Below are 25,679 nucleotides of genomic sequence, written 5' to 3' on the forward strand. Positions count from 1 at the left end.
GGGGTGCCTTCCCCCCTCCTTCCCCAGCCCCCCCCACCGCTGCCAATTGGTATTTTCATCCCGGCTCGGCACATGGCACAGGGACCACCGGGACCAGCCCCCCAACCCCACGCCCCAGGGGACCACAGGGCACCGTGCGGACACCCCCCCCACCCCCCCGGCAAGATCAGAGCGAGCGGGGGGGAGAAATGTGCTGGAAAATTGTTTCCAACAAATCCCCCTTTCCTTCCCCGCCCGTCACTGCCGGCTCCGGCTGCGGCGGGACACAGGGCTCCGTAACGCTCCCGTTTGTGTGCCGATGGGAAACTCCCCTCTTGCTTCAAGGAAAACAGGTTTTATTTCCTCTGGCACAATTTATTATGGCCATAAACTATTTTGTTGCCATCTTTTGTTGTTGTTGTTATTTTTTTCACCAGGAGATAGGCGTGATTTAGGGCTCGCCAGAGCAGCCGGGAAGCGGCGCGGAGCCCCGCGTCCTGCCAGCTGCGATGGATTTCGCAAGCCAGCGAAATATTGGGGTGTGACCTGGGATTTGGGGACACAGCGATGCATCGAGGGGGGGCGGATAACGCAGGCAGGGGCTGCCAGCTTTGCCCGCTGCTGCCACTGCCCCGTGCTGCCTGACAGCTAATTAGGGGAATTAATTTACTCTGGCTTTTGTGGTGTAAAAGGCATTATTTACCGGTTAATTGTCGTTATTACGAAATGTTAAGTATCATTATTTATTTTGCCGCTTGCCTCTGGTGATGGATGAAGCATCAGGGAGTGCGGGATGCCCACACCAGGCCGGGGGGGGGGGGGGGGGATTTCCAGCTCCCCCCCAAACCACGGTGCCCAGCCGGGTCACGGGGACACCCCAGCACCGTGCAAAGGCAGAAGCAGCAGCTAACAGTGACGGGGAGGTGAGAGGAGGTGGATGGGGAGCACAGGCAAAAGCCGGGTGTCCCCCCCTGCCCCGGGCCCCTCATCCACATCGCTGCTCAGGACCACTAATGCAACGAGCGCGTGCCGGTCTCAGCATCACCGAGATGCCCAGGGCTCTGCATCGTGCGGTGCCCCGTTAAATCAGCACATCCTCCCTCGCCTTTGATGTTACAAATAATTCACCAATTTCCTCGGGTTTCAGCTTGGTTTTTTTTTTTTTTTTTTTTTTTTTTTTGCTTTGAACAGCCCCTCTACCTGCTCTTCCTTTTTCACTGGGAAGATGAAGAATAATTAATTATCCGTGAAACATTAAATGGCAAAAATGAACTCCTCTTCCTGTTAACGGCGTGTTAATAGATCGGGCTGGAAAAGCCTCGCTCGTGCTTCTACAAAGCCGGGGAGGCTGTTGGTGGGGTGCGGGGATGCTTGATGGCGCTGGAGGGGACGGCCGTGCCCCGGAGGGTGGAACACCCGCCGGGGCACGGCCGTCCCCTCCAGCGCCGTCGATGTCCCCAGGGCTTGGTGGGACCCCTCAAGCCGTTGCTTTCATCGCATGGATGACCTCAATCAAGACCGATCCCAGGCATCGGGGAGGTCTGCACCCCCAGATCCCAAAAAACAGCTGCATGGGCTCATCTTAACATTGGGGTGAGTTTTTGGGATCCTTCCCCCCCCCAGCTCTGTTCCTCCTGCATCCTCGCCGTCATCCTCTTGACCTCGGTTTAAATTAACTGGAGGCAATGCTCGTGGCAGGAAGCAATCCGTTTTCCTAAAGCAGCCGGCGCGGGTCAGGAGAGCTGTGCTGAGAGCACGGTAAAAATGAAATATTCCCTGGGCGGGCTGGGCGGATGGATGGGAAAACTTAGGGCTGGCACCAACACGGGGCAGGGGGGTGTGATGGGGGTTTGGGGAACAGCTCGGCACAGGCTGCGGGAGCCACTTCAGCTCAGATCTATGTGGGGCTGGAGAAATTGGGAATGAGGAGCTTTGGCCAAGCGCAGGCAGGGCTCAGCAGAGGCTTGCTGCCTGCTGAACTCTGTACCTGCTGCACCCATCGCACCCGCTGCACCCATTGCATCTGCTGCACGCATTGCACCCACTGCGCCCACTGCGCCCACTGCACCCAGTGCACCCGCTGCACCCGCTGCACCCGCTGCACCCGCTGCACACTGGGATGGCGGCTGAAGTTCCCTGGGAGCCCAACATCACCCATGCCAGTGCTGCCTGCCGGGCTGTGCCAGCCTCAGCCTCCAGCAAGTGCAAACCAGCACTTAAAAAAGACTTAGGGAACACCATCGCTCCCCGGGGTGCTGAGGCCACGTTGCTGCGGGGAGCATGGCGTGTCCCCCCGCCCGGCCGTGACGTGCCGGCTCCGGCTGCGCTCACCCCCCGTTTACCTCCCCGGCCCTCGCGGTCCCCGATGCTTTGAAGGCATCTGCAAAGGGCTTGTTTGCTTTGTGTCAAAACCAACAGCCACCGAAGGCAGCCCCTCATTAGCAGTCCAGGTACGTGCCTGGGGAAGCGTCGGGTGGATTAAAATTATTTGAATATCATAATATTAGAAACTCCAAATTTGGCCTCAAAATGCTCATCTTCCAAGCCCTACTAGGGCTTTGGTGCATTAAACATTGATGGAGCTACCGGCGGATCAAAGTTTCGGATTTAGTGCTGAAAGTGCTTTGCAGGTGCGCCGGCTGCCCCCCGCCTGCACCGCGGCCACCCCCCCCGCGATGAGAAGGACCACGGCGTCGCTGCCTGCCCCGCTCCCACCGCAGCCGTGGGGCTGGCGGCGCGCAGCCCGTGCCGTGGGGCTGGCTGTTGCTCTGTCCCCCCTGTGCCGAGCTACGCAGCGCGTGGTTCGCCATTCTCCGTGGCGGAAGCGGTGCGTGTCGGCAAAGCAGGGCCTGGAATTAAAAATAAAAACCCACCCGGTGATGGTCGCGTGGGCTGTGTTTGCAGCCGGGACTGGCCGGGCTGCGGGGGATCCGTGCCGTGCAAAGCATCAGCGTGGAGAGGAGAAGCCATCTGGGCTTTTGCGGAGATGGGGAGGGGGTTATTAAACAAAGAGCTGGTTTTTTGTTTTTTTCTTTTTATTTTTAACACACACGAGAGCCGTCCGGCAGCCAGCGTGGAGCCGCTCGGTGCTGGTGCCAACGCCATCTGCCTGCTGCAGGGCTGGCTGCCCCCCGGCCCCCCTCCTCTTCCCGGGGGGGGGGGGGGGGAGCAGCACCCCAAGCCAGGGGGCTGGGGAGCGGGAGTTGGCCCCTCACCATATGGAATAAGGGCCCCCCCTTTGCTGCGTGCCCAGCTGCGAGGGCTGCCCTGGGCCCAGGTTTCCCTGCTCGGGGGATGATGAGCCCAGCCCCAACGGGGGCTATTTAGAGATGGGGAAGGGCGGCTGGGGGGGGTGGTCCCTGGGGGTGGGGGTCCCTGGGGCTGTGTGTGGCTGGGGTGAGGGTCCTGGGTGGTGCAGCGGGGGGAAGGGGGGCTGGCAATGGGGGGAGAGGCAGGAGATGATGGGGTGGGCACTGAGGACCTTTCCCGTGGTTCTTCGTAGCTTCCCCAGCCCGCGTGGTCACCGATATTTGGGGTGAGGGGGGGGAAGAGATTCTCCCAGCATTTGCAGGCGCCGCACTCGGAGAGTTACGGCGAGGGGGGGGGGATGGCAGGGAGGAGCCCCCCTTCCCAGCCTGCAGGATTGGCGGGCGCCGCACTCGGAGCGTTACGGCGCGGGGGGGGGGGGGAGGAGGAGGCCCCCGGCCCCGGGATTGGCGGGCGCCGCACTCGGAGCGTTACGGCGCGGCCGTGCCCGCAGCGCGGAGCTGTCCGCGGTGCTGACCGCCTCCGGCCATGGGCTCGCCGCCGCCGCCCGCCCTGCTGCTGCCGCTCCTCGCCGCGCTGCTCCGCGCACCGGCCCACGGTAAGAGCCGGCCCCGCGCCGACACCCCCCCCCTCCCCCGGTCACCCTGCTTCCCCCCCCTCCCCCCCCCATATACACCAACCACCCCCGGTACCGGTGGCCCCGGCTCCGTCGCCGCCAAACTTTGCCAACTTGCAGCTCGCCCCCGATGCGGCGGGGAGGCTTCCCCCCGGTGAAGCGAGAATCCCCACCCCGTTATCCGGCCGCCCCCCACCCCCCCCCCCTTTCTCCCCCGCCCCGGTGGCGCGGGGAACGGGAGCCGCCGGGGGCGCGCAGAGCGGTTTGCAGCCGGGCTGGTGCAACGCCGCCCCCGGCGGGTTCCGGTGACAGCCCCTCTGCCGGTATTACCGGCGGGGGTGGGGGGTACCGCTGCACCGAGGGCTGGGCAGGCACGGCACCGCCCGGCGGGACCCGCTTCCCCGGCTGTCGAGCCCTTCGAGCCACCTCTCGGCTGGCTACGCTCCGCAGCGGGCTACGAGCCGGTCCCTCTGTGTGGCCCATGCCACGGGGCTTGAGGGCATTGGGGACCGGGGCTCTTCCACGCACCCCCCTGCCTCACTTGGGGTGACCCCTTCGGCTCTGGGGAGGGCGCAGGGGAGACACAGGGATGGTGGGTGTTGGCTCTTCCCAAGGAGAGAAGCCAACACCCAGCTTGGCTCGTTGGCTCTGCCACCCATGGGGCACGGGCAGCCCTGCAGCCTCGACGCCTTGTGGCTCCGCTGTCCCAAAAATCAGGATTGGGGACCCGCCAGGGCTTGGGGTGCCCCGGTCCGGCGCAGTCGTGCCGATGGCAGGCAGTGCGCGTGGGGCGAGGAGCGGGCGGGAGTCTGGCCCCGCTGCCCCGGCAGGATGCAGGCAGCGGGGCGCAGGCTGCCCGCGCGGCTCAGCCGAGCTGCAGGCAGCGGCCGTGCAGGGAGTTACATAAACTCCCCATCTGGCAGCCGAGCCCAGCCGGGGAAGGGCGTCGTGGCCCTGTGCCCGCTGCTATTCCCGTCTTGCTCTGCTGCCCGGGGCTGCTGCAACAGCCCTCTTGCTTTGAGGGGGTGTGTGGGGGACCCTCTGCAGAGCAGCATCGGGGTGAGGCCACGGCACCCCCGTCTCCTGCCCTCCTGGGAGCAGTGAGGCTGGAGGGGATCCGTGTCCCTGGCTCTGTCCTGGGACCAGGGCCTTCCCCCGAGGGAGGCTGGTGCTTACCGTGTCAGTTTAATGATTTCTAATGAGCAATTACCTCTAGTCAGTCCCCTAATTTCTGAATATCAATAAAGTTAATTAAACTCTGCATGTGTATTTCCCAGAGTGTTAGAGGTAGGGATGCCCTGGAAGGTGCTGAGCTCTTCTCAGGGCTGGGAGCCATGGGGTCCCATCCACCCTGTGCCCCACCACGTGCTGCCGGTGCTGGGAGGTGCCCATGGGGACCTCCCCCACCTGCTCCCCATCAGGCAGAGCTCCCAGCCCAGCACCCTGATTTCTGTGCAGCGCCACCACATTTGGTGTCACCGTGGTCTTGACTTGGCATCCGCTTGGGCTGGTGTGTGGTAGGGATGTGCCATGGGGATGGGGGACATGGGGATGGGGGGGTCTCAGACCCCTCACCCAGGCTGGGGGGATTGGTGATGCCCCCTGGGTGGTGGCAAAGCAGGACCTGATCCTGTGTCTCTGTCAGCCTGTGCAGTGACCTGCAGGCCTGTCCCTGCCGTGGGACCATCCCTGGTGCCCGCAGGGCTCTGCCCCAGCAGAAAGTGGGGTCTGGGCCCCACAGTGCTGGGTATGGCTCCATCCACCCTGACCCACCATGTCCCCTCTCCCCAGGTTTCCAAAGTCATGGCAGGCCTGGCTTTTTTTTTTTTTTTGGGGGGGGGGGGGAATCATCTTTGCCACACCTGAAGGGAGCTCCTCAGAATTTGGGGTCCTGGCAGCCTGGGGTAAGGGGAAGCAGCGTGGGTCGTGGTGGGGGGCCCTGGCTGTGCCCCATGAGCTCTGCCACACCATCCAGCACCAGCTGGGCGCACCGTGCACGTGCGGACGATGCATCTGGGGAAGACGACATCCCTGGGTATGTGGGTGCTGGTCGGCGTCTTGGCGTGAGGAGGGGGCCGGGGAAGGAAGCAGGCGTCTGCTACAGTAATTAACAGCATGTGTGCTCGTCCCCTGCGTGCCTCGGAGGAGTTCATCACTGCCACGCTGCCGTGCCGCCAGGCCAGGATTATCTGGATAATGCTCTTAAGCCGGAGGGCGGGAGGGCAGGGCTGTCTCACGGGGACGCAGGGCACGGGCTGGGCCAGCCGCCTCCACCGTCCCCCTGGGAGCCTGGTTGCCGCAGGACCCGTTGCGGGTCGGCACCGGCGGGGACAGAATTGGCACACGGTGCTGCACCGGGCAGGGCTGCCGGCCCCGGGCTTCGTGCAGTTGCCGGGCAGAGCCGGATCAGCGGTGTCACGGGGACAACGGGGTGCGAAGGAGCCTGGGCAAGGGCATGGCAAGGGCAGCCCCGTGCCCGGTGCGGAGCGGTGGGGGGGGACCCCCCCCCTGTGCCGCTGGTGGGACCCCCAGACCAGCACGGGGCTCACCAGGGCCGTGTTTCCCGGCGTGTAGCTCTGTGCTGGGGTGGGGGCCGGGGCTGACCCGGGGCTGCCAGGCCCCCCCCGCGAGCGCAGGCAGACCCCGGGGGAGGCAGATGAAGTTGTGTCTCCGGCAGCTCCGGCGGGAGAGGATAATTTCGCCTCCAATCAATTCTTTAAATGCGCACAATTGAAAGATTGCCTTTGAAAGCTGCCTATAACCAGGGAGGTAATGGATTCCCTCCAGTCGCAGGCAGCATCCCTTCCTCCAGCTGCCGGGGAGACGGGGTGAGCCGGGGGACCGGCTTCTCTCCTGCCACGGGCATCCTTGGGTGGGTGAAGGGGTTGCCGAGACCTGTCAGAAGCAGCCGGGGATGTCTCCATCTGCCTGGCTCCCCGCTGTCCCGCTCTGTGCTGAGACCTGGTACCGCTCATCACATCTTCCGAGGCATTGGAGGGTCCTGTTGGCCAGGGTTAGGGATGCGCTCGATCCCCCCGCCTGCGAGAGAGGTGGCAGCAGCCGGTCCGCGCGTTCGCCGTGCCAGCGGGGGGTTATTACATATATAATTTAAATGCAGTAATGAGCTGTGCTGAAGGGATCAAATATTAATCAGCCACGAGAGCGCCGCTGTGACCCTGCGAAAATGGAGACAGGTGCTTGAAATGCCAGATCAGCCGGCGCTGGGTGATGCGCAGGGGCGATGCCCGGGCAGGTCGGGCTCCGGCGGTACCCAGCTGCCCTGGGGGGTGGCAGCAGAGGGGGGGGCACGGCCACAGCATCAGCCTTTGGTGACTTTCCAGAAGGAAGGATGGTTCGTCCTACGTGAAGAGCAGTGACAGGGCAGGGTGCGGGGTTTGCTGGCAACGGGATGCTCACGTTGGATTCCCGGGGGGGGCAAGGCGGGCGCTGGGGGCAGCTGGGATGTCGGCTCTGGTGTGAGCAGGCGGCGATGCTCCGTGCTTCCCACCCGCTGGGAGGGAATGGTGTCTGCGGGGAAGATGACACGGCTGAGCAGCCCAACATGGAGCCCGACAAGGTCTCGCTTGCCTCCCGCAACCAGATTTCAATTAATATTCGCCGGCAGCAGGCGGAGGGAAGGGATGCCAAGAGGGTAGTGTGGCTCCGCTCTCTCCTGCCCAGCTCTCGACAGGCACCCCCAGCACCCAGGGGTGCCCTGCAGGCTGGGTGTCCCCTCTGCCACCCTGGGTGAGCTGGGGGGGATGAGCCATACTGGGTCCTGGGGGAGCCCAGAGCTGGCACAGAACGCCCCGAGGGGCTGGCACCCATGCTGTGGGCACCCTGGGGTGGCACTGGGTGGGTGCTGCCCGGCGGCGGGGGCTCTGTCGCGGGGGATCCTAATGTACGGCTGGGGGGGCTGATTCAGGTGCTGCCGGCATGGGGAGGTGGGGACGCGGCACCGCACGGCTCCAGCGCTCAGGTCCGAAATAGCAGCAGACATGCAATTTATCACTGCCGCCGCTCAGGGAAATTGCTGTACAAACGCATTAGCTCCGCAGGGAGAGCGGGGGAAGTGGGATTACACGGGCCGTGGGCGGCGAGGAGGGGACGGGGGCACCGCCGTCATCCCACAGCACCCACGGGTTGGGGAGGGAGGAAAGCCCCGGGGATGGGCACCCCGGTGCCCACCGGGCTCTGCCCTCGTGCCCACCCAGCGTCAGCGATGCTCGGGGCTCGGCGCTTGGTATGTCAGTCGGCGCTCAGCCACCGCTGCCGAGATGCTCCAGGGAACCGGTTGCGGCGACATGTGACATGTGTCAGCGGGTAAATGACTGTTCAATTCAAGGAGAATCGCAAAACATACAAGGTCAAACGCTTCCCCGCCAGCGCCGCCATGAATATTAAAGCTGGGCTCCTCTGGCAGCCGCCGGGGCTGGTGGCCGTGCTCCCCGGTGGTGTCCCCACGTACCGGGGCAGCCCCTTGGGTGTCCCCCCCGCAGCTGCTCCAGCAGCCCCGGCTCGGCCGTGGGCACCTGGGCTTGCTGGTGGTGCCGGGGTGGAGGAGGCCACGGGGCGGCAGGACATGGGTGCCAGTGGGGTGCCCGGCCGGCCACTCCGGGTGCCGGTGGGTCGGCTGCGTGGCAGCGGTGTCGGCCGGGCGGCACGTGGAGCAGGGCTGCGCGGTGGGGAGCTGGCTGTGCAGCCCTGCCTGCGCCCACCCGTCCCTGCCTGCGCCTGCCTGCGCCTGCCCGCACCCTCACCCTGTCTGCGCGCACCCACCCGCTCGTGCTTGCGCCTATCTGCCCACCCGCTGCCTGCACCCACCGATCCCTGCCTGCACTCTCACACCACCCACCCGTGCCTGCCTGCCTGCCTCCTGACGCTGCCTGTACTCTCACGCTGCCTACACCTGCCCACCCACCGCCTGCACCCGCCTTCGTTCCCTGCCTGCTCCTGCCCACGGCCCGTTCCCCCCTGTGTGCAGGCAGGAGGGTGCCCCCCTCCCCGCCGGGGGTCCCATCCCCAGGGCTACGGGGTCAGGGGACAGAGATGGGGACCTGGCATCAACCGGGCACGTCCCCCCTCCCGGGCCCGCCGGGGGTGGTTGGGGGGGCCATGGGGGCTGCGGGTGGGGAGCGTGGTGCCGCCTGCCTGACAGCTCATTCATCACGGCTGCCGGCCCTGGCCGTGGGGGCAAAGCCAGATTGGATTTTAAATTGGAAAATAAACCTGGAGTCCTGTGAGCCCCAACCCCTGCTCGCCCCCTGCGCCAGGGACCCCGCTGCCTGCATCCCCTGCCCGGCCAGGCTGCCGGCCCCCTCCTCCGGATGGGGAAACTGAGGCACGGAGCACCACGGGGCCGTGACGCTTTCTTGGTGGGCGGCATTGATCGGCGCTCCCTGGATGGCCGCTTGCCGCCTTATTTATTTATTTGCGACAGCGGGCTGCATTGATTCCCGCCGGGGGGGGCAGCCGCCCGCCGCAGCCGGATTAGTCTCCCGGCCGCCGTTAATAGACTCCCGCCCGGCAAAGCCGACGTGAGGGATTAGGACCCCGGCTGCGACCACGGGCACGTGCCACGCATGCCAAAGGACCCCGGTGGGCACCCAACCGGTGGGGACTTGGTGGCACCTTTGCAAAGGGTCTGTGCCCACCCTGAGCCCTGGGGGGGTCCCTGCTGGGTGCCAGGGCCTGGAGGGGTGGGTGCTGGGTAGCAGGGTCCTGTGTCACCAGCTCCTGGTCACGTTGGGGACGCGGGAGGGACGCAGCTGTGGCACGGTCACTGGAGATAAGCTGCTTAGAGACATCTGTGGAGGTGGAGGCTCTAATCCCGTGGTGCTCGAGGGGCACGGGTGGCCGTATCCGGGCAGAGATGGCAACATCTGGGCACCCGCTGCCTTCCCACGGTGCCCCGAGCATCCTGCACCCCCCAAGGGCCAACAGCATCCCCAGCCCCGAGCATCCCCCCAGCGCCCGGAGCATCCCGTGGTACCCCGAGCACCACGCAGAGCCCAGGACAGCGTCTGGTGCCCAGGCACAGCCCAGCGCAGGATGGGACCTGCTGCAGGAGCCTTGCCGTGGGGTCCGGCCTCACCCGGCAGCCCCGATGGGGAACACCGTGCTCCCCGGCACCCCGGGCAGCCGAGACCGGGGAGGGGGGCAAGGGGCCGGGGTGAGCATCTCTGCCCCAGCCTTCGCTGCATGGGGTGGCCACGGTGGCTTGCAAGCGGCGCAGGGCCCGGCCCCAAGCACTAATCTGCTGTTAAAGCCTAAAAGAGATTTTGGTGCCTTTCAATATAAACTCATTAACTTTTATGTTCTAATAAATGGATCCTATTAAAAAATAATTCTGCCCTTGCTGGGGGGCAAGTGAACTTTTTGGAGTCAGTGCGGTCGGGTGCTCGCCTCCCCGTTGTGCTGCCATGCCCAGGGCATTGTCCCCGTCCCGGGGCGGTGGGGACACTGGGGGGGTGGCAGGGCGGTGGGGATGCCCGGCAGCACCCAGCGGCTCCCCCCACGCCGCTCACCCAAGTTAATGTCTGTTAATAGTCCCTTAAAAGTGGCAGTCGCAGAGTAATTAATCTTCGCGGGGCCCTGCCCTGCTACGGATCGGTATAATTACCCAGTAATTGGCAGTATCGTGTCATCAGTGCCTGCGCACGGCAGCGAGACGTGCCCACGCATTATCACGGCCTCGCGTCCCGCGCCAGGCCACAGAGGGGTGCTGGGTGCCGCCGTGGCATCCCCCCTGCCGTGGCACGGTGGGGCTGGGGAGCTGTGCCCCTTGGGGGAGGGAACCGTGCGGTTCTGGCAGGGAAAGATGCTGGGTGGCTCATTAGGGCTGATTAAATTCTTTTTTTTTTTTTTGTTTTTGTCTAAAGGCTGTAAACGGCTGGGCTGGGTACGCCGCTGGGGATTTGCTCAGGGACTAATGCATGGGAGGGCCAAGGGGTTGTGGGGCCGGGGGGGGGAACGGACCGTGGCTGTGGGTGGGAGGTGGGGAACGTGAGAGGTGAGAGGGTCCCCCACAGATTGACATTGCCCGGGGACAGCCCGGCTGGCAGGTGGATGGAGAGGAGCTGAGCTCTCGCAGACTCGTTGCACTGGTGGCCTGGAGCTGAGTCCCGGCATTCAGGCTCTGGCGGCATCCCTGGTGCGGCCGGTTACGGCAGCCATGGCAATCACCTGCATGTCCTCACCGCAGGGATGTGGGGTGCTGGGGGACCCTCGGCACGGGACGGCCACCCCCATGGAGAGGGACAAGCTGTGACCAGGGTCACCAGCCCCAGGGCTGTCCCCACCAGGGCTGGGTCATGGGAGGGGTGGGCACCCCTTAACACGGCACAAGCTGCAGCTGTGTGTTAATTAGCTGGGGCTTAATTGCCCAGTGAAGGTGCCCACGAAGGCGAGGTGTGGCAGGGCCTCTCTGCACGGGGTCGGTCACTTCTTCGCTGTCCTGACCGCAGGGCAGCATCCGTCTGCGGGGAAGCGTTAGTTCTCGGGGTGGCACCGGCCTGTGGTGCAGCATTGTCCCATGGGCCAGCATCAGTCCCCAGTGCAGCATCAGTCCCCAGTGCAGCATCAGTCCCCAGTGCAGCACAGGTCTGTGGCACTGCACCAGCATCGCTCCCCAGTTCAGCATCAGTCACTGTTGCAGCATCAGCCCGCGGCCAAGGGTTGGTCCCTGGTGCAGCCTTGGTCCCAAGTGCCACATCGGTCCATGGTGCAGCACTGGTCCACAATGAAGCATCGATCCCTGGTGCAGCACCAGTCCCCAGCGCCGCATCAATCCCCGGTGCCGCATCAGTCCACGATGCAGCATCAGTCCACGGTGCATGGTCCAGACTGAAGCGTCGGTCCCCGGTGCAGCATCGGTCCCCGGTGCAGCATCGTCCCCAGGTCCCTAGCACCCCACGCTCTCTCCTTCCCACAGGCTTCAACGGGCTGGCGAGGAAAGCCGGGGAGAGCGCTGAGGCCGAGGGGGAGCCGACAGCGCTGCCCACGCCTGCGGAGCGGGAGGCGGAGGCTCGCTTCGTGAGCACGGCGCCCACGCTGAAGCTCCTCAACCACCACCCGCTGCTGGAGGACCTGCTGCACGAAGCCTTCCTGAAGAAGGACTACCTGGGCCAGGCGCCATTCCTGCCCGCCGGCCCCGGCCCCCTCCTGCCCGCCGGCGCCCTCCAGCCGGCCCCTGGCCCCCCGGCCCCCGAGCCCCCCCCGCGCACCCCTGCCCTGCCCAGGGCCGCCTTCCCCACCGACCCGCTGACCACGCCGGCGGGGCGCCCGGGGCCGTGGGGGGAGGCTTGGGGGGCCGTGCCGAGTGGTGACCCCTCGTGGTCCCCCGCTGGGGTGACGGAGTCGAGCCCCGCGTCCCCCAGCCGGGCACCCGCCACCCCTGGCGCATCCTTGGGACCCCACGCCGGGGCTGCCGCGGTCCCCAGGGATGAGGAGGGGACCACGACCACCTCCACCATCACCACCACCACCGTCACCACGCTGCAGGGACCAGGTGAGCGCCGAGGAGGGAGCTGGGGGGAGCCAGGACAAAGCGGGGCTGAGCCAGGGTCTCCTCTGTCACCAGCCCCCTGCAACCGGACTCTGGCGGGCCCCGAGGGCTGGCTGGTGTCCCCAGAGCCGGCCGGCGTCCCCTACGACAGCAGCCTGGACTGCACCTACACCGTCTCTGTCTACCCCGGCTATGGCGTGGAGCTCAAGGTGAGCCAGGGACTGCGGGTGGGACGGGGTGCCGAGCGCCCACAGGCAAGCGTGGCACGTCCCCTCTCCCACGCCACGGCTGGGCGGCCGTGCGGGTGCAGCAAACACACGGTCTTGTCCCCGTCCCCGTGTCCCCAAGCCAGGAGCTGGCTCAGGGCATTGCCCGCCCTCCGGCTCCGGGGCAGGGATGCAAATGCACGGGCTGGTGGGATGCCCCGTGCCCACCACCGGCTGCTGCGGCTGGCACCCATCACAGAAGCAGCGATGCAGGATTTAATTAACGAAGTACTGATGGAGAAGGTGTAAGCAACGCCGGTGGGTGGGACGCTGCGGTGCAGAACCAGGAAAACCCAGCACCCATCTGCCAGGAGCAGAGGCTGGCGGCAGCTCCTGCGGTGCCCAGGCCTCATGCTGCTCCCGCCAGCGGCACGTGGCCGTGCGTCCCCCCCCTCTGCCCGGCCCGCCGCCTCAGCCGCCACGGGGCAGCACCACGGCGTGCCGAAAGCCGGCGGCGAGCAGGAGGCAGCAGCTCTGCCGTCAGCCCCTGCTCCTCCTCCTCCTCCTCCTCGCGCAGCAGCCGCTCGCCAGTGCTGATGCTCGTTGCTGCACAGCACCGCTTAATTAACATCATTAATAGCAAATTGCTCCAGAGCGCTGGAACGCACGCCTGGCTGTTGGCGGGGCTGTCGGCGTGGGCCCGGCTGTGCCGCGGGGTTCCGGCGGAGCCACCGGCTGGGTCCTGCCACGCTTTCTGCTGCGGGATGATTTATGGCGCCGCTAACCGTGTTTGAAAGGCGCGGCCCCGCGCAGACGAGCTCCAGCGCGCTATCGACCGCGGGCACACCGCCCGAGGACCAGCTCCGAGCCCGGTGCCAGGGGCGATGGCGTGGTGGTGACGCCCGGCCGTCCCCCGCAGGTACACAACATCAGCCTGGCCGAGGGGGAGACGCTGACGGTGGAGAGCGCGGGGGGCCTGGAGCCCACCCTCCTGGCCAACGAGTCCTTCCTGCTGCGGGGCCAGGTCATCCGCAGCCCCGCCAACCTCCTCACCCTCCGCTTCCAGAGCCCCCGCTCCCCCAGCCCTGGCTCCTACCGCTTCCGCTACCAAGGTACGGGGCACCCCCCCAGCGCCCCCACAGACCCCCCAGTACCCCCCGGGGGCTCCCCCGCCAGCTCGGCGTTACTTCAGAGCGTGCCGGAGTTAATCTGTGCCGCTGGCGGGTTATGCGGGCACTGACCGGGCGAAGAACATTAATGGAGAGCTAATTGGCGTGAGCAATTACGGGCTCATTTAGTATTATTACCGGCAGCCATAGGCACCGTGTCACCCAGCCCTGCAGCACCCAGGCGCTCCCAGGGGGCTGGGGAGGTGGGTGCTGGGTGGGCTGGGGTCCCAGGGGGGGTTTGTCGTCCCGTAACACCGCTGCCCGCCCCCCAGCCTACCTGCTGAGCTGCCCCTTCCCGGCGCGGCCGGCTTTCGGGGAGGTCTTGGTCAGCAGCCTGCACCCCGGCGGGGAAGCCCGCTTTCGCTGCGCCGCCGGCTACCAGCTGCAGGGCGCCCGCCGGCTCGCCTGCCGCAATGCCACCCGTCCCTTCTGGAGTGCCCGCGAGCCCCTCTGTCTCGGTAAGCACCGGCACCGGCGGGGGGGATGTGGCACGGCCGGCACGGCGCAGCCATCCGCTGATGGTCCCTCGCCCGCAGCGGCGTGCGGCGGGGTGGTCCGGAACGCCACGGTGGGACGTATCATCTCGCCCGGCTTCCCCGGGAACTACAGCAACAACTTGACGTGCCACTGGCTGCTGGAGGCGCCCGCCGGCCACCGCCTGCACCTCCACTTTGAGAAGGTCTCGCTGGCGGAGGATGATGACAGGTTTGGCCCCGGGGTGGGGGGAATTGCGGATGTGGGGGCACCCTGGGGCAGCCCCACACCGGGCACAGGGCCTTGTTCAAGGATGGGGATGGGGCTGTTGGCCACATTCAAGGACGGGTGCCGTTGGCCAGATCCAAGGATGGGTGCTGGTGGCCGTGCCCATAGAGAGGTGCCGTTGGTCATATTCAAGGATGGGTGTCATTGGCCGTATCCAAGGATGGGTGCTGTTGGTGATGTTTAAGGATGGGTGTCGTTGGCCATGCCCAAGTGTGGGCACCGTTGGCCGTCAGCCACGGTCAAGGATAGGTGCTGTTGGCCATGTTCAAGGAAGATACCATTGGCCATGCCCAAGGATGGGTGCCATTCATCATGTTCAAGGATGGGTGCTGTTGGCCATGGCTGGGTGCTACTCTCCATGCCCGAGGATGGGTGCTGTTGGCCATGGCCGGCGCAGCACTCTGCCCCTGCCCTGCCTCGGCAGGCTCATCATCCGCAACGGCAACAACGTGGATGCACCACCGGTGTACGACTCCTACGAGGTGGAATACCTGCCCATCGAGGGGCTGCTCAGCACCGGGCACCACTTCTTCATAGAGCTCACCACCGACAGCAGCGGGGCTGCTGCGGGCATGGCGCTGCGCTACGAGGGTACGGGGCTGGGGTGTAGGGGGGCACCCGGGCATCCCCGCGCCCACCTGGCCCCCGCAGACCTTTGCCCCTGTGCCCACAGCCTTCGAGCAGGGGCATTGCTACGAGCCCTTCGTCAAGTACGGGAACTTCACGGCCAGTGACCCCCGGTACCCCGTGGGCACCACGGTGGAGTTCAGCTGCGACCCTGGCTACACGCTGGAGCAGGGCTCCACCATCATCGAGTGTGTTGACGCCAATGACCCACAGTGGAACGAGACAGAGCCAGCATGCCGTGGTGGGTCCAGAGATGGGGGGGGGCCAGGGGGGTTGGAGATGGGGGTTCAGTGGGTGTCAGATTGGGGGGTGCCGTGGGTGCTGGAGATGGGAATGGGCCACGATGGATGCTGGAGCCACCATGCCGTGGTGTGTGCTGGAGCCAGAGCCAACGGGGATGGTGGGTGCTGGAGCTGGGGGGGCTGCAGTGGGTGCCGGACACTGGGCGGTGGGTGCTGGTGGGTGCTGTGGCAGGTGCCCCCGTGGCGGTGCCGAGCCCGGTGTGCACCCGCAGCGGTGTGCAGCGGTGAGCTGACGGACGCGGCCGGCGTGGTGCTGTCACCCAACTGGCCAGAGGAGTACGGCAAGGGCCAGGACTGCATCTGGGGGCTGCATGTGGAGGAGGACAAGCGCGTCATGCTGGACATCCGTGTGTGAGTGCGGGGGCAACTGGGGATGGGGGCACAGGGGAATCTGCGCACCCCCCACCCTCACGGCTCCACCACCCCAGGCTGCGGCTGGGCACGGGGGACGTGCTGACCTTCTACGATGGGGACGACCTGACGGCGCGCATCCTGGGCCAGTACACGGGCACCCGCGGCCGCTTCAAGCTCTACGCCTCCACCGCTGATGTCACCGTCCAGTTCCAGTCCGACCCTGGTGCTGGCACCTTCACCTACCGGCAAGGCTTCGTCATCCACTTCTCCGGTGAGCCCCACGGTGGGATGGCATCCCCGGTGTCCCTGGTGTCCCTGCCACCCCACTCACCCCGCTGTCCCCGCAGAGGTTCCCCGTAACGACACCTGCCCCGAGCTCCCGGACATCGCCAACGGCTGGAAGACGTCTTCGCAGCCAGAGCTGCTCCATGGCACCGTCGTCACATACCATTGCTACCCTGGCTTCCAGCTGGCCGGCACCGACCTCCTCATGTGCCACTGGGACCTGACGTGGAGCGGTGACCTGCCTTCCTGCGAGCGGGGTGAGCGGCGCCTGCCAGCACCCCCCTGCCCCGCGGCGTGTCCCCGGCAGCCGCCATCACCGCGGGTCCTTCCCACCTGCAGTGACCTCCTGCCGGGACCCTGGGGACGCCGAGCACAGCCGCAGGGTGGTCTCCAGCCCTAAATTCCCGGTGGGAGCCACCGTGCAGTACGTCTGCGACAAGGGCTACGTCCTGACGGGCGCCGGGACCCTCACCTGCCACGACCGCGCCGCGGGGGGACCCAAGTGGAGCGACCGTCTCCCCAAGTGCATCCGTGAGTCGGGTACCCCCTCCCCGGGCACATTCCCCCGACTCGCGGTGGACGCTGATGCCACCGTGCCCCTGCCCCGCAGCGGAGACGTATGAGCCTTGCCACAACCCCGGCGTGCCAGCGGGTGGGCGGCAGAGCCCCGAGCGGCGGCTGTACCCGGCTGGAGCCACCTTACGCTTCTCCTGCGCCGCCGGCCGGGCGCTGCTGGGCGAGGGCAGCCTGCACTGCCTGCCCGGGCACCCTTCGCGCTGGAGCGGCTCGCCTCCCATCTGCAAGGCGGGTGAGCGGACCCCACCCCCCACCCCCCCAGCACCCCACCAGCACCGCTCGGCACCCCGCTTCTCGCCGCTGATGCCACATTCTTTCTTCCCCCTCCTCCAGCCTCCTACGATGAGTTTTACAGCAACCGCAACCTGGACGGTAAGGGGGAGGGTTTGCCAGGGCAGCCTGGGGTGCCGGGGTGTGGACGGGCACCCTGGGGCGCAGCCGATGTGAGGAGCCCCCTCGGTGAGCCCCCAACTCTCCCGAGCAGCCGTGGCCAAGGCCGTGCCCTCGGGGACAGCGCTGGAGGGCACTAACGTCGCCATCGCTGTCTTCCTGCCCGTGTTGGTGGTGGCCCTGCTCATCGGGGGCATTTACCTCTACTTCTCCAAGTGAGTGGCCGAGTGGCCCCCATCACCCCACGGCATCCCCATGGCCTCCCTGCTGCCCCAGCCGCCCTCTCCCCACAGGCTCCAGGGGAAGCCAGCCCTGCAGCTGCCCCTCTCTGGCTCCCACCCCTATGACCACATCACCGTGGAGTCGGCTTTTGACAACCCCACCTACGAGACAGGAGTAAGTACTCGCCCCTGAGCTCCTCTCCCAGCCAGGGCTGGGCACCCCGGGGACCCTGCATCGCGTGGGCCCTGTGTGCCAGGGGCTGTGCGTGGGGTGGGACAGGCATGGGATGGGGTCACGTATTCCAGGGACCATGCATGCAATGGGACATCCATCCAGGCGACCACACATGGGATGGAATATCCATCCAGGGACCACGCATGGGATGGAACATCCATCCAGGGATCACGCAGGGGACGGAACATCCATTGAGGGACCATGCATGGGATGGGACATCCATCCAAGGACTGTGCATGGGATGGGACATCCATCCAGGGATCACGCAGGGGATGGAACATTCATCCAAGGACCAGCAAGGGATGGAACATCCATTGAGGGACCATGCATGGGATGGGACATCCATCTCCAGGGCCGTCTGTGGTCTGGGATGTGCCCCCAGGGCCCCTATGGGGTGGGAGACGCCCCGTCCCTGTCCCGGGCGCCCCGTCGCACTGCCGAGTGTCCAACCCCTCGCAGTCTGTTTTCTTTGCAGGAGACGAGGGAATATGAAGTGTCCATCTAGGCGCGGGCAGCGTGGAGCTGGGTGCCACAGCCACCCCTCCCGGGCTCCCCTGCGCCCGCCAGCCCCCGGCACGGCCCGGGCACCCCTCTCCCAGGGAGACTCAAGCCGAGCGCTCCATGAGAGTGACCCACGCGCCGGCCACCCCCCTGCCACCCCCAACCCACCCGCACCCCCGTGGGGGCTGCCCGAGCCCCGCTGTCACCCGACCCGGGCTCATGGGGTGCTGAGCCAGTGGGGGGTCCCCGGGCCCCATCCTGCACACCCCCCTCCCGGATCCTGCGGTGGAGGAGGGACCCGGGCGGGGGGAGCGGGGATCCCCGAGGTGAGGACAGGGCTCCCCGCGGCTGCAGCGGGGAGGGGGCAGCGGGACGGGAGGGGGGGACGGGACACGACGAGGGGCCTGGGTGGCCATGGGGGTGCCCCCCACCCCCCACCCCCCCCCCAGCACGGGGCCTGCCCCCCGCCCCCCCCCCCGCACCCCCGTGTCTGCCACCGCCGCCACGCAGCGACGTGTCACCCCCCGCCCCGTGCCCCGAGCATGCTGCCTGTCTGTCGTCCCTCCCCCACCCCCCCGCCCCCCCCCCCCCGCCCCCCCCCCCGCTTGCTTCGCCCTCCCCGGCGCGGCCCCTCCGCCACCGGCGCGTCCGGGTCCCCCCCCCCCGCCCCGGCAAACCCAGCGGGGCCGGACCCGGGCCGGCAGCCCGGCGTGAGGGGGCGGGCAGGGGGGCAGCGGGCACGGCTGTGCTCCCCCCGCGTCCCGCCGCGTCCCGCCCGGGCTGGCGGCCTGGGCCCCCCCCCCGCAGCCGTGCCCCCCTCCCAGCCCCCCCCCCATCTTTTGGTTGTTTCATTAATAAAAACTGGTGTTTTAGAAGAAGCGGTGGCGTCTTCCTCAGCAGGGCCGGGCAGCCGAAACGGGGGGGGGGGGGGGCAACATCGCCGCACCCCACCTGCGCCCCCAGACACCAGCCCCATGGTGCGCGCGCACACACACACCCCCCCCCCCCGCCACACGCTGAGGGGGGACAGGGCCCCTTTAAGGGGCGTGGCCTCCGTTGCGATGACGTCACGCGCAGGAGACCGCCCCCTCCGCCCGGCCCGCCGCTCGTCGCGCGCCCCCTGCCGGCGGGCGGGCCCCGTCGCCCCGTCCCCCTGCGTCATGACGTCACCGACGGCCCCGCTAACCCCGCCTCCCTCCACCCGCTCTCCCCTCCGCCCCCCCCCCCTCCTCCACTTCGCGCCGGAACGTGACGGCGGCCACGCGCCTGCGCGCCGCCCTCCTTCGCCCCGCCTCTCCGGCGCCTGCGCCGCGCCTCGGCGCGCCTGCGCGGGAAGGGGGCGGGGCGAGACGGGCGCGCAAGAGGGGCGGTCCCTGCGCCGCGCCTGCGCAATGACGGCGCGTTCGTCGTCCCCGTCCCCGTCTCCCCCCCCCCCCCACCCCCCCCCGCCCCCCCCCCCCCCCCCCCCCCCCCCCGCCGCGCCAGGGCCGAGAGCGGGGAGGCGGCGGGGGGAGGGGGGAGGGGCGGTGGCGGCGCGGGGCCGCGCCTGCGCGCGGGGTGGGGGTGGGGCCGGCGGCGGGGCGCTGTCTGCGCGTGCGCGGACGGCGCGGCGGCGGGGTCCTGAGCGTCGGCGCCGCCTGTGTGTGGTGCGTGCGCGGTGCGTGTGCGGCGGCGGCGGGCGCGGGGCCGCGCCGTCCCCTCCCTCCCCCCTTGCGCGGCATGGCAGCGGGCGCGGGGCCCCCCGTAGCCGCCCCCGGGCCCGGCTGGAGGAGGAGGAGGACGACGGGCAAGCCGCAGCGGCCCGTGGGCTAGGCCCCGCCGCCCGCCCCCACCGCCGCCCCCTCGACGCGGAGGAGCCGCCGCCGCCGCCGCAGCTGAGGGGCCGCCGCCCTCTCCCCCCCCCCCCCCCCCCCCAACCCCCCGCCCCCTACTCCCCGCTTCGCTCCCTCTCGCCGGGGCGGGGGGCTCTCGGGGCCGCTCCCGGGCTGGATGAATGTGGGAGAAGATGGAGACCAAGACGATCGTCTACGACCTAGACACCTCCGGGGGGCTCATGGAGGTGAGGCCCGGGCCGCGGAGGGGGGAGGCCCGACCGGGGAGGCCGCGGGGCTGCAAAATGGCGAGGGACCCCCCCCCGGAGCCCCGTGGCCATACAAGGAAGTACGGAGGGACGGAGGCGGCTCGCCCAATCCCCGGGAGAGGCCCTCCCGGACACGGGGCCGGCGGGCGGGGCGGGCCTGACCGAGGCCCGCTGTGTGTGTGTCCGTGTGTCCGTGTGTCCCGACCCCGGCGGGCAGCGGGGAGAAGGGCGCTTGGGGTCAGGGTCCGTCCCAGCCCCTCAGAGCCCTCTCTGTGTCCGTCTGTGCATGTGCAGCAAATCCAAGCCCTGCTGGCTCCCCCTAAGAGCGAAGATGGGGAGAAGAAGAGCAGGAGGCCCGAGAAGGAGCCCAGGCGAAGTGGCAGGGCCACTAACCACGATAGCTGCGATAGCTGCAAGGAAGGAGGGGATCTGCTGTGCTGCGACCACTGCCCCGCTGCTTTCCACCTCCAGTGCTGGTAAGGCTCGGCGCTATCTCCCTCCGGATCTGGCTGTCCCGGCCCAGGCAGCACCTTCCCTCCAGCGGCTCCCGCTTCCCGTTAGGTCCCTGCCCTGCGCGGGGAGGGGATGGGGGGACGACGACGGACGCGGGACCAGGCGTAGCAGGCAAGGGAACAAAAAGGAGGTGCAAAGCCCACTCGGGTCCGCCCCTGCTCCCACCCGAGACTAATCCACGGCAGCCGAGGTGAAAAGCCTCCTCGCTGCTTTCTCGCGGCGGGGCGGGGGGGGGGGAAGCTGGGGGGTCCACCACCATCCTTTCTTTTTGTGCTGAGCAGCGACCGAGAGGCCTAGAGGAGCAGCGAGGCCGCTGGCTGCAGGGCCTGGCTGCTTTGGTGCTGCCCTTACCCGGCCTTCCACCCCCCCTTCCCGAGCGGATAACTTCCCCTCCTCACCCCTCTTTAAGGGTGCTGTGCTCGGTGGGGGGGGGGGGGGGCCCCGGAGGGTCCTGGCCGGGGAAGGGGGGAAGCGGCGGTGGCGTCTCCGCGCCAGGCCTGACGTTCCCAGCGCTTCCGTGCTACTGCAGCTGCTGGGAATAATGGAGGTTGCTGTCTCTGTGTCTCCCTGCCTCACTGTTTACAATATGGCGACCTTCCTTTAAATTATATTTTTATTCTCAGCGCCATTTTGGCTGCATATATGACTTCCAAACCCTCGCAGCGCTCCCCCAGTATCTCAAACGTGAAAATAACTTCCCCGTGGAAATTCAGGCCTCCAGACTTTAAAATTGGCCGGGTTTATTCCTTTCCCTCCTTTTTTTCCTCCCTCCTGACTCTTCGGGCCTGCTTGTCTCATCCGTGGCAGTGACTCCCAGTGAACTGGGGGCAGTCGGGCCCTCTTGCCGAGAGTTGCGTGGCTTTGTTGATAAAGGCAGATCTTTCTGCATGCAAATCTGGGTGCTGTGTGGGAGTCGAGATGTGTGTGGAGGCGGTGGCAAAGCTCTAGTCAGTAGAGGCTGCAGCGGGGAAGGACTCTCGCTTCCTTCCCTCACAGCTTCCTAAGCTCTTGGCACAAAGCAACCCACCAAAGGCACCTGAACTTTCTGCCCCAAAGTTGGGGTTTTTTTTTGTTTTTTGTTTTCCTTTCTTCGCCGGGAGCCCAGATGCATCCGAGGCTGCCTTACCGGAACCTCCCCTTCAACAGTTGACACAGGCAGGCGGTTTGTGTTAAATTAGCACGGCCAGAGTGGATAATGGAGTGGAGGAGGGAGCTGGGCAAGTCAAACAGCTGGAGCTCGGGCGTACAGAGTATTCTTCCTTAGGGGAGATTTTTTAACCACATTCCTTTCTCTCTTTCATGCTTTGGAGCTTTGTTTGCCACCCTGTTACAGCTGTCTCCTGTTTGCCTTTTTTTTTGGTTGTTTTTTTTTCTTCTTCTTCTGCTTTGTGGTTATACTGTGTTTATATGGTAATTGCAGGTCTCTGAATGCTTATTAAACTGATTGCTGATACCAGGAAAACTGACTGTGCGGTCACGGTTCTGTAGGGAGTGTCCCGTTAGCAGCATGTAGCTGGACGAACCCGACAATGCTGTAGCGTGCAGCCATGACATCATCCCTCCTACCCTGAGGAAGTGCTACTGGTGGTAGTGCAGATCCTCTAATACTTACTAGGAGGGCACTAATTTATTTTTCTTTTTGTCTGGTATTCTTGATGGGCTTTAAGGGTTTTGCTTAAAAGCCAGTGTTTGCTGTCAGATTCTGCTGAACGCGTCCCGAGCCTTCTCTTAATGAGGCTGGAGCGATGGCTAGAACTTGACATTTTGCAATGGAAGAGCTGGACTAACGCTGTAGAGTTTCCTGGTTGACTGTGAATCCTAGTTAAACCTAACCATAAATGAGACCGCTTTGTGCGTGGCTAAATCTGGATAAATTTCATGGCATAACTTGTAAAGTTTCTTGTAGTTAGTGAGTGGGAAACATTCATGTGAATTAGATATCTTTAAAGCTTTGGCTGTACTCGAGTTAGTTGCAGTTTAATTATTAAAAAAATAGTCTTTGGCTAACTAGTCACCCTTCAGAACAGAAATGGAAGGGCCACTTCTGGTTACACCTTCTGACTTCATTTGTTGCCTTCCCTGGGGTATCTCTCAGACGATCGCTTTGACGGTAGCCCAGACCCTGCCATGGGAGGTGGCACAGTCTGGAGTGGTGCGGGACAAGCTGTGAGCTGCTGGATAGGCTTCGCCTAAAGGCCTCTGGCTTAGGCCCAGTTCTGCCTCCCTGCTCGTGGACCTCTGTCGTCGCTCAGCCAAGGCCTTCAAGTGAACCAGGTTGTTTTGAAGGAATGCTCAGGTTTTGTTTTCGTGTTTTCTTCCCTTTACGTCCTACACGTTGCTTAAAGTAAGCTTCTGTTCTGGATATAAACTTAGGCACTTTCAACTTCCTTTCTGCCTCCTTTTTTTATTTAAAGAACAGCAGCTGTAATGCAATGCTTGTTTTAAGTCATTTGAATAGCAGTTTAAATACATTGCTGGGACATACCAGCTGAATTGTGTTGCCAGTTTACCTGTTCTTTAAATATTTATTGTAAGCTTTAGTACCAGGTTGCATTTATTATCAATATAGGAATAAAAAAAAAAAAAGCACCTCTTAATTTGTCCAGGATTTGTAATCAGTTGATTAAAGCTGTATAGGAGAGGCTGTATTATAAAAGAAAATGAATGACAAGAGTGTGATCAGCCCAAGTCACGCAGTAGGCTGGAGACAAACCCAGGAGTTAACCTGGCTCAGTGGCCCATAAACTAGTTTTGTTTCTTCCAGTGTAGAGAAAACTCTCCTGTATCGTATTGTTTAAAGCTGTAGCGAGCAAGTTGGCTTCATTAGGTAAGCATGTGGTTCTCAAACTTCAGCAGTTTGCCTTAACTTCAATTTCGTACCTAAATCTGTTGTCTTCTGCAGAAAACAGAAGGCACTCAGCCAAAAACCCCAAAACTTTCCGAGTCTTGAGAGTATTACACATCTCTGATGGTAAATAACAAGTTTTGTTGATAGGCTGTGGGAACGACTGCTCTCCTGAGTTAATGTGGGTGGAAGTGGCTTCCCAATTCATCTGTCGGTGTCAGCTCTTCTCACAGCTCCGTTCCAGAATTGCTAGTTCAGCGTAAAACTCCTCCAGGTACTGTAAGAGTCCATGGACCAAGGATTACCGGCCTGGCTGCAGATAAACTGGCTTGGTGGGAGGTATACAGGAAAGTGTAAAACCCCTTCCAGATACTTAGTTTCAACATACTTGGATTAATATCACAGTCAGGTGACTGTCTTCAGGTTTGAATTTACGGACAGGGGGTTTTTCTGTCCCTAATATTTCTTGAAAACAGAACAGGATTTTTAACTCTTAAGTCTGGTTTTGGTTAAGCCATTTGTTCATAACCCGCTTCTTTGGGTAACGGTGCAGCGTGCGTTTTCATTCTGATGTTCTGCCTTAACCTGGGCCCCTGGGAATGGTGCATGCTCCTCCTTTACATGACTGAAAACCAATTTTCCAGTACTTCTGCTATTCTTCCCCTTTTAATATCCTCCTCCTGGCTATCCGATTGTTAGAATTCCCTGTATTTTCTTGAGCTCGGTGTAAACTTGATTCCCGCTCAATACAGTTTGCAAAGCGACTGATGCTGCAAATTCATTACAGCTTCACTTGAGGATTAGAAAGATCCCTGGGAGAGGAAAAGTTTAGTTAACAAGCTGGGGGAGGGGAGCGACAACAGGAGGGAGAACTAACACAGAACAGTGTTGTGTTTGTTTTGGGTTTTTTTTCCTTTTTTTTGAAGTCTCACTGCCTGAGTTTCTGGTTGGAGGAACCCAAAATCACTAACCTCGCTGAATGCTGCTGTTCAAGTCCTGCTTAGAAATCACACGCTGCTGGCTGCAAAGCACTGCTAGCACGGCAAAGCGACCCGACTTCCCTAAAGCCTGACCAGCTGCCTGTTACAGAAAACCAGCAATATCAGTGCTGTGGCACTGCCCAGCAAAAAACGCGTCCCTTAGCTTCTGGGTCACTCCACGCCTGTGCTGGGAGAGGTATGCTGCATCCATACCGGGGCCTGCTAGCTCCATCAAACTTTGTGCAATGCTTTCGTGTTTATATTTGGAGCTTTTGGCTCCATTTCCTCTCTGATTTGGCAGTCTTCACCAAAGTGCTGTTGTCGAAGAACTGGAGTAACAGAGCTGCAAAGAGAAGTAGATGAAGCTAAACTAGCCTTGAGTTTTGCATGTTTTCTATGAGTCACCTCGGTTAAGTGCTTTGCACAAAGAATGGAAAAAAGTTGTGTTTGACTGGTAGGACATCAATAACTTTTTTCCCCACCTTATTCAGGCCTGAAATGTCCTGCCTTATCTTGTCATTTGGTCCGTCTTTGGGGTTTTTTTACATAAATATCCATTCTGTGTGAGGGGAGGGAGACATTAGCCTGTCTATTGTCTTAGCTAATCCTTCCCTTAATGGGCATCTCGGGCTGCCTGGGGGGTCTGCCTGGGGGGTGTCGGGTGAAACTTTGAATGGTCTGAAGGATCTGCTGCTGAGAGGAGTAGCAGGATGTCCAGAAAGGTGCTGGAGAGGCTAACTTCAGGCCTAAGGACAAACTACAGGGGAGCAGGGTTTCAGTATATTGAATTACGTGTGTTGGTGTGACTCTTACACAGTGGCACTTCTGACAGCTTCAGAAAAGCTTGTAGTTTAACTGCAGAAGTTTTTATTTTGAGACTTTCTGGTTTGTTTTTTTTTTACATTAAGTGACTAGCAAAAACCTACTTTAATGTTCATGTAATTGCATTTTGAAGATCAGATAGTAAGGTGTTCTGTTCCAAACGTTAAGTGAATCTATCTTAACTGATAGCTTGTTAAAACAGTATAAATTTTTTACATAAAAAATAAGAGGAGTTTTTTTATCTTTGGTTCTGATATTTTAGTAGCATTGGGGCCAGCGTAGTCTAGATCCTAAACCAGAAGGAAGGAATTGCACTGGCTTGGTTTCTCGGTGCGGAGGGTCACTGCGCATGTGTCTGCAGATGTGGTAACATGATCGGTCTTGGCAGTTCTGTTCAGCAGAGTTGTACCAGTGAGATCTTTCGCTCTCCTTATTTTGTCCTA

At 63.6% G+C, this 25,679-nt stretch overlaps 2 protein-coding genes across 3 annotated transcripts in view; both read left to right on the top strand.

Annotated features, from left to right (window-relative positions):
* The first annotated feature begins 3,654 nt into the window (after positions 1 to 3,654).
* SEZ6 (seizure related 6 homolog) lies at positions 3,655 to 18,279 on the top strand. 2 transcript variants are annotated; one of them, XM_075771614.1, is made up of 17 exons: positions 3,655 to 3,844; positions 11,796 to 12,371; positions 12,444 to 12,577; positions 13,494 to 13,686; positions 14,016 to 14,201; positions 14,280 to 14,448; positions 14,930 to 15,096; positions 15,179 to 15,373; positions 15,647 to 15,785; positions 15,863 to 16,059; positions 16,136 to 16,330; positions 16,413 to 16,604; positions 16,684 to 16,881; positions 16,983 to 17,021; positions 17,134 to 17,254; positions 17,333 to 17,435; positions 17,955 to 18,279. In XM_075771614.1, the coding sequence occupies exons 1-17, from the start codon at positions 3,775 to 3,777 to the stop codon at positions 17,985 to 17,987; spliced, it is 2,907 nt and encodes a 968-aa protein (XP_075627729.1). In that variant the 5' UTR covers positions 3,655 to 3,774; the 3' UTR covers positions 17,988 to 18,279. The 2 variants fall into 2 exon arrangements, with proteins under 2 accessions (XP_075627729.1, XP_075627730.1); XM_075771615.1 differs by having other exon boundaries at positions 17,971 to 18,279.
* A 1,575-nt stretch (positions 18,280 to 19,854) lies between these two features.
* Positions 19,855 to 25,679, top strand: part of PHF12 (PHD finger protein 12) — a 32,738-nt gene continuing 26,913 nt past the window's right edge. The window contains exons 1-2 of the mRNA XM_075771915.1: positions 19,855 to 20,055; positions 20,371 to 20,552. Of these exons, the coding sequence (XP_075628030.1) occupies positions 19,990 to 20,055; positions 20,371 to 20,552 (248 nt within the window). The 5' untranslated portion in view covers positions 19,855 to 19,989. The remainder of the gene's footprint in view (positions 20,056 to 20,370; positions 20,553 to 25,679) is intronic.

This window comes from Balearica regulorum, chromosome 19 (genome assembly GCF_011004875.1).
Source record: "Balearica regulorum gibbericeps isolate bBalReg1 chromosome 19, bBalReg1.pri, whole genome shotgun sequence".
Lineage (NCBI taxonomy): Eukaryota > Metazoa > Chordata > Aves > Gruiformes > Gruidae > Balearica > Balearica regulorum.

Bases quoted from the DNA above. Each gene is read 5' to 3' on its own strand.
- SEZ6 (XM_075771614.1), top strand. From the start codon at position 3,775: ATGGGCTCGCCGCCGCCGCCCGCCCTGCTGCTGCCGCTCCTCGCCGCG. The intron at 15,786-15,862 runs GTGAGTGCGGGG...CCACCACCCCAG, and splicing joins GTCATGCTGGACATCCGTGT to GCTGCGGCTGGGCACGGGGG. The intron at 17,022-17,133 runs GTAAGGGGGAGG...TCTCCCGAGCAG, and splicing joins CAGCAACCGCAACCTGGACG to CCGTGGCCAAGGCCGTGCCC.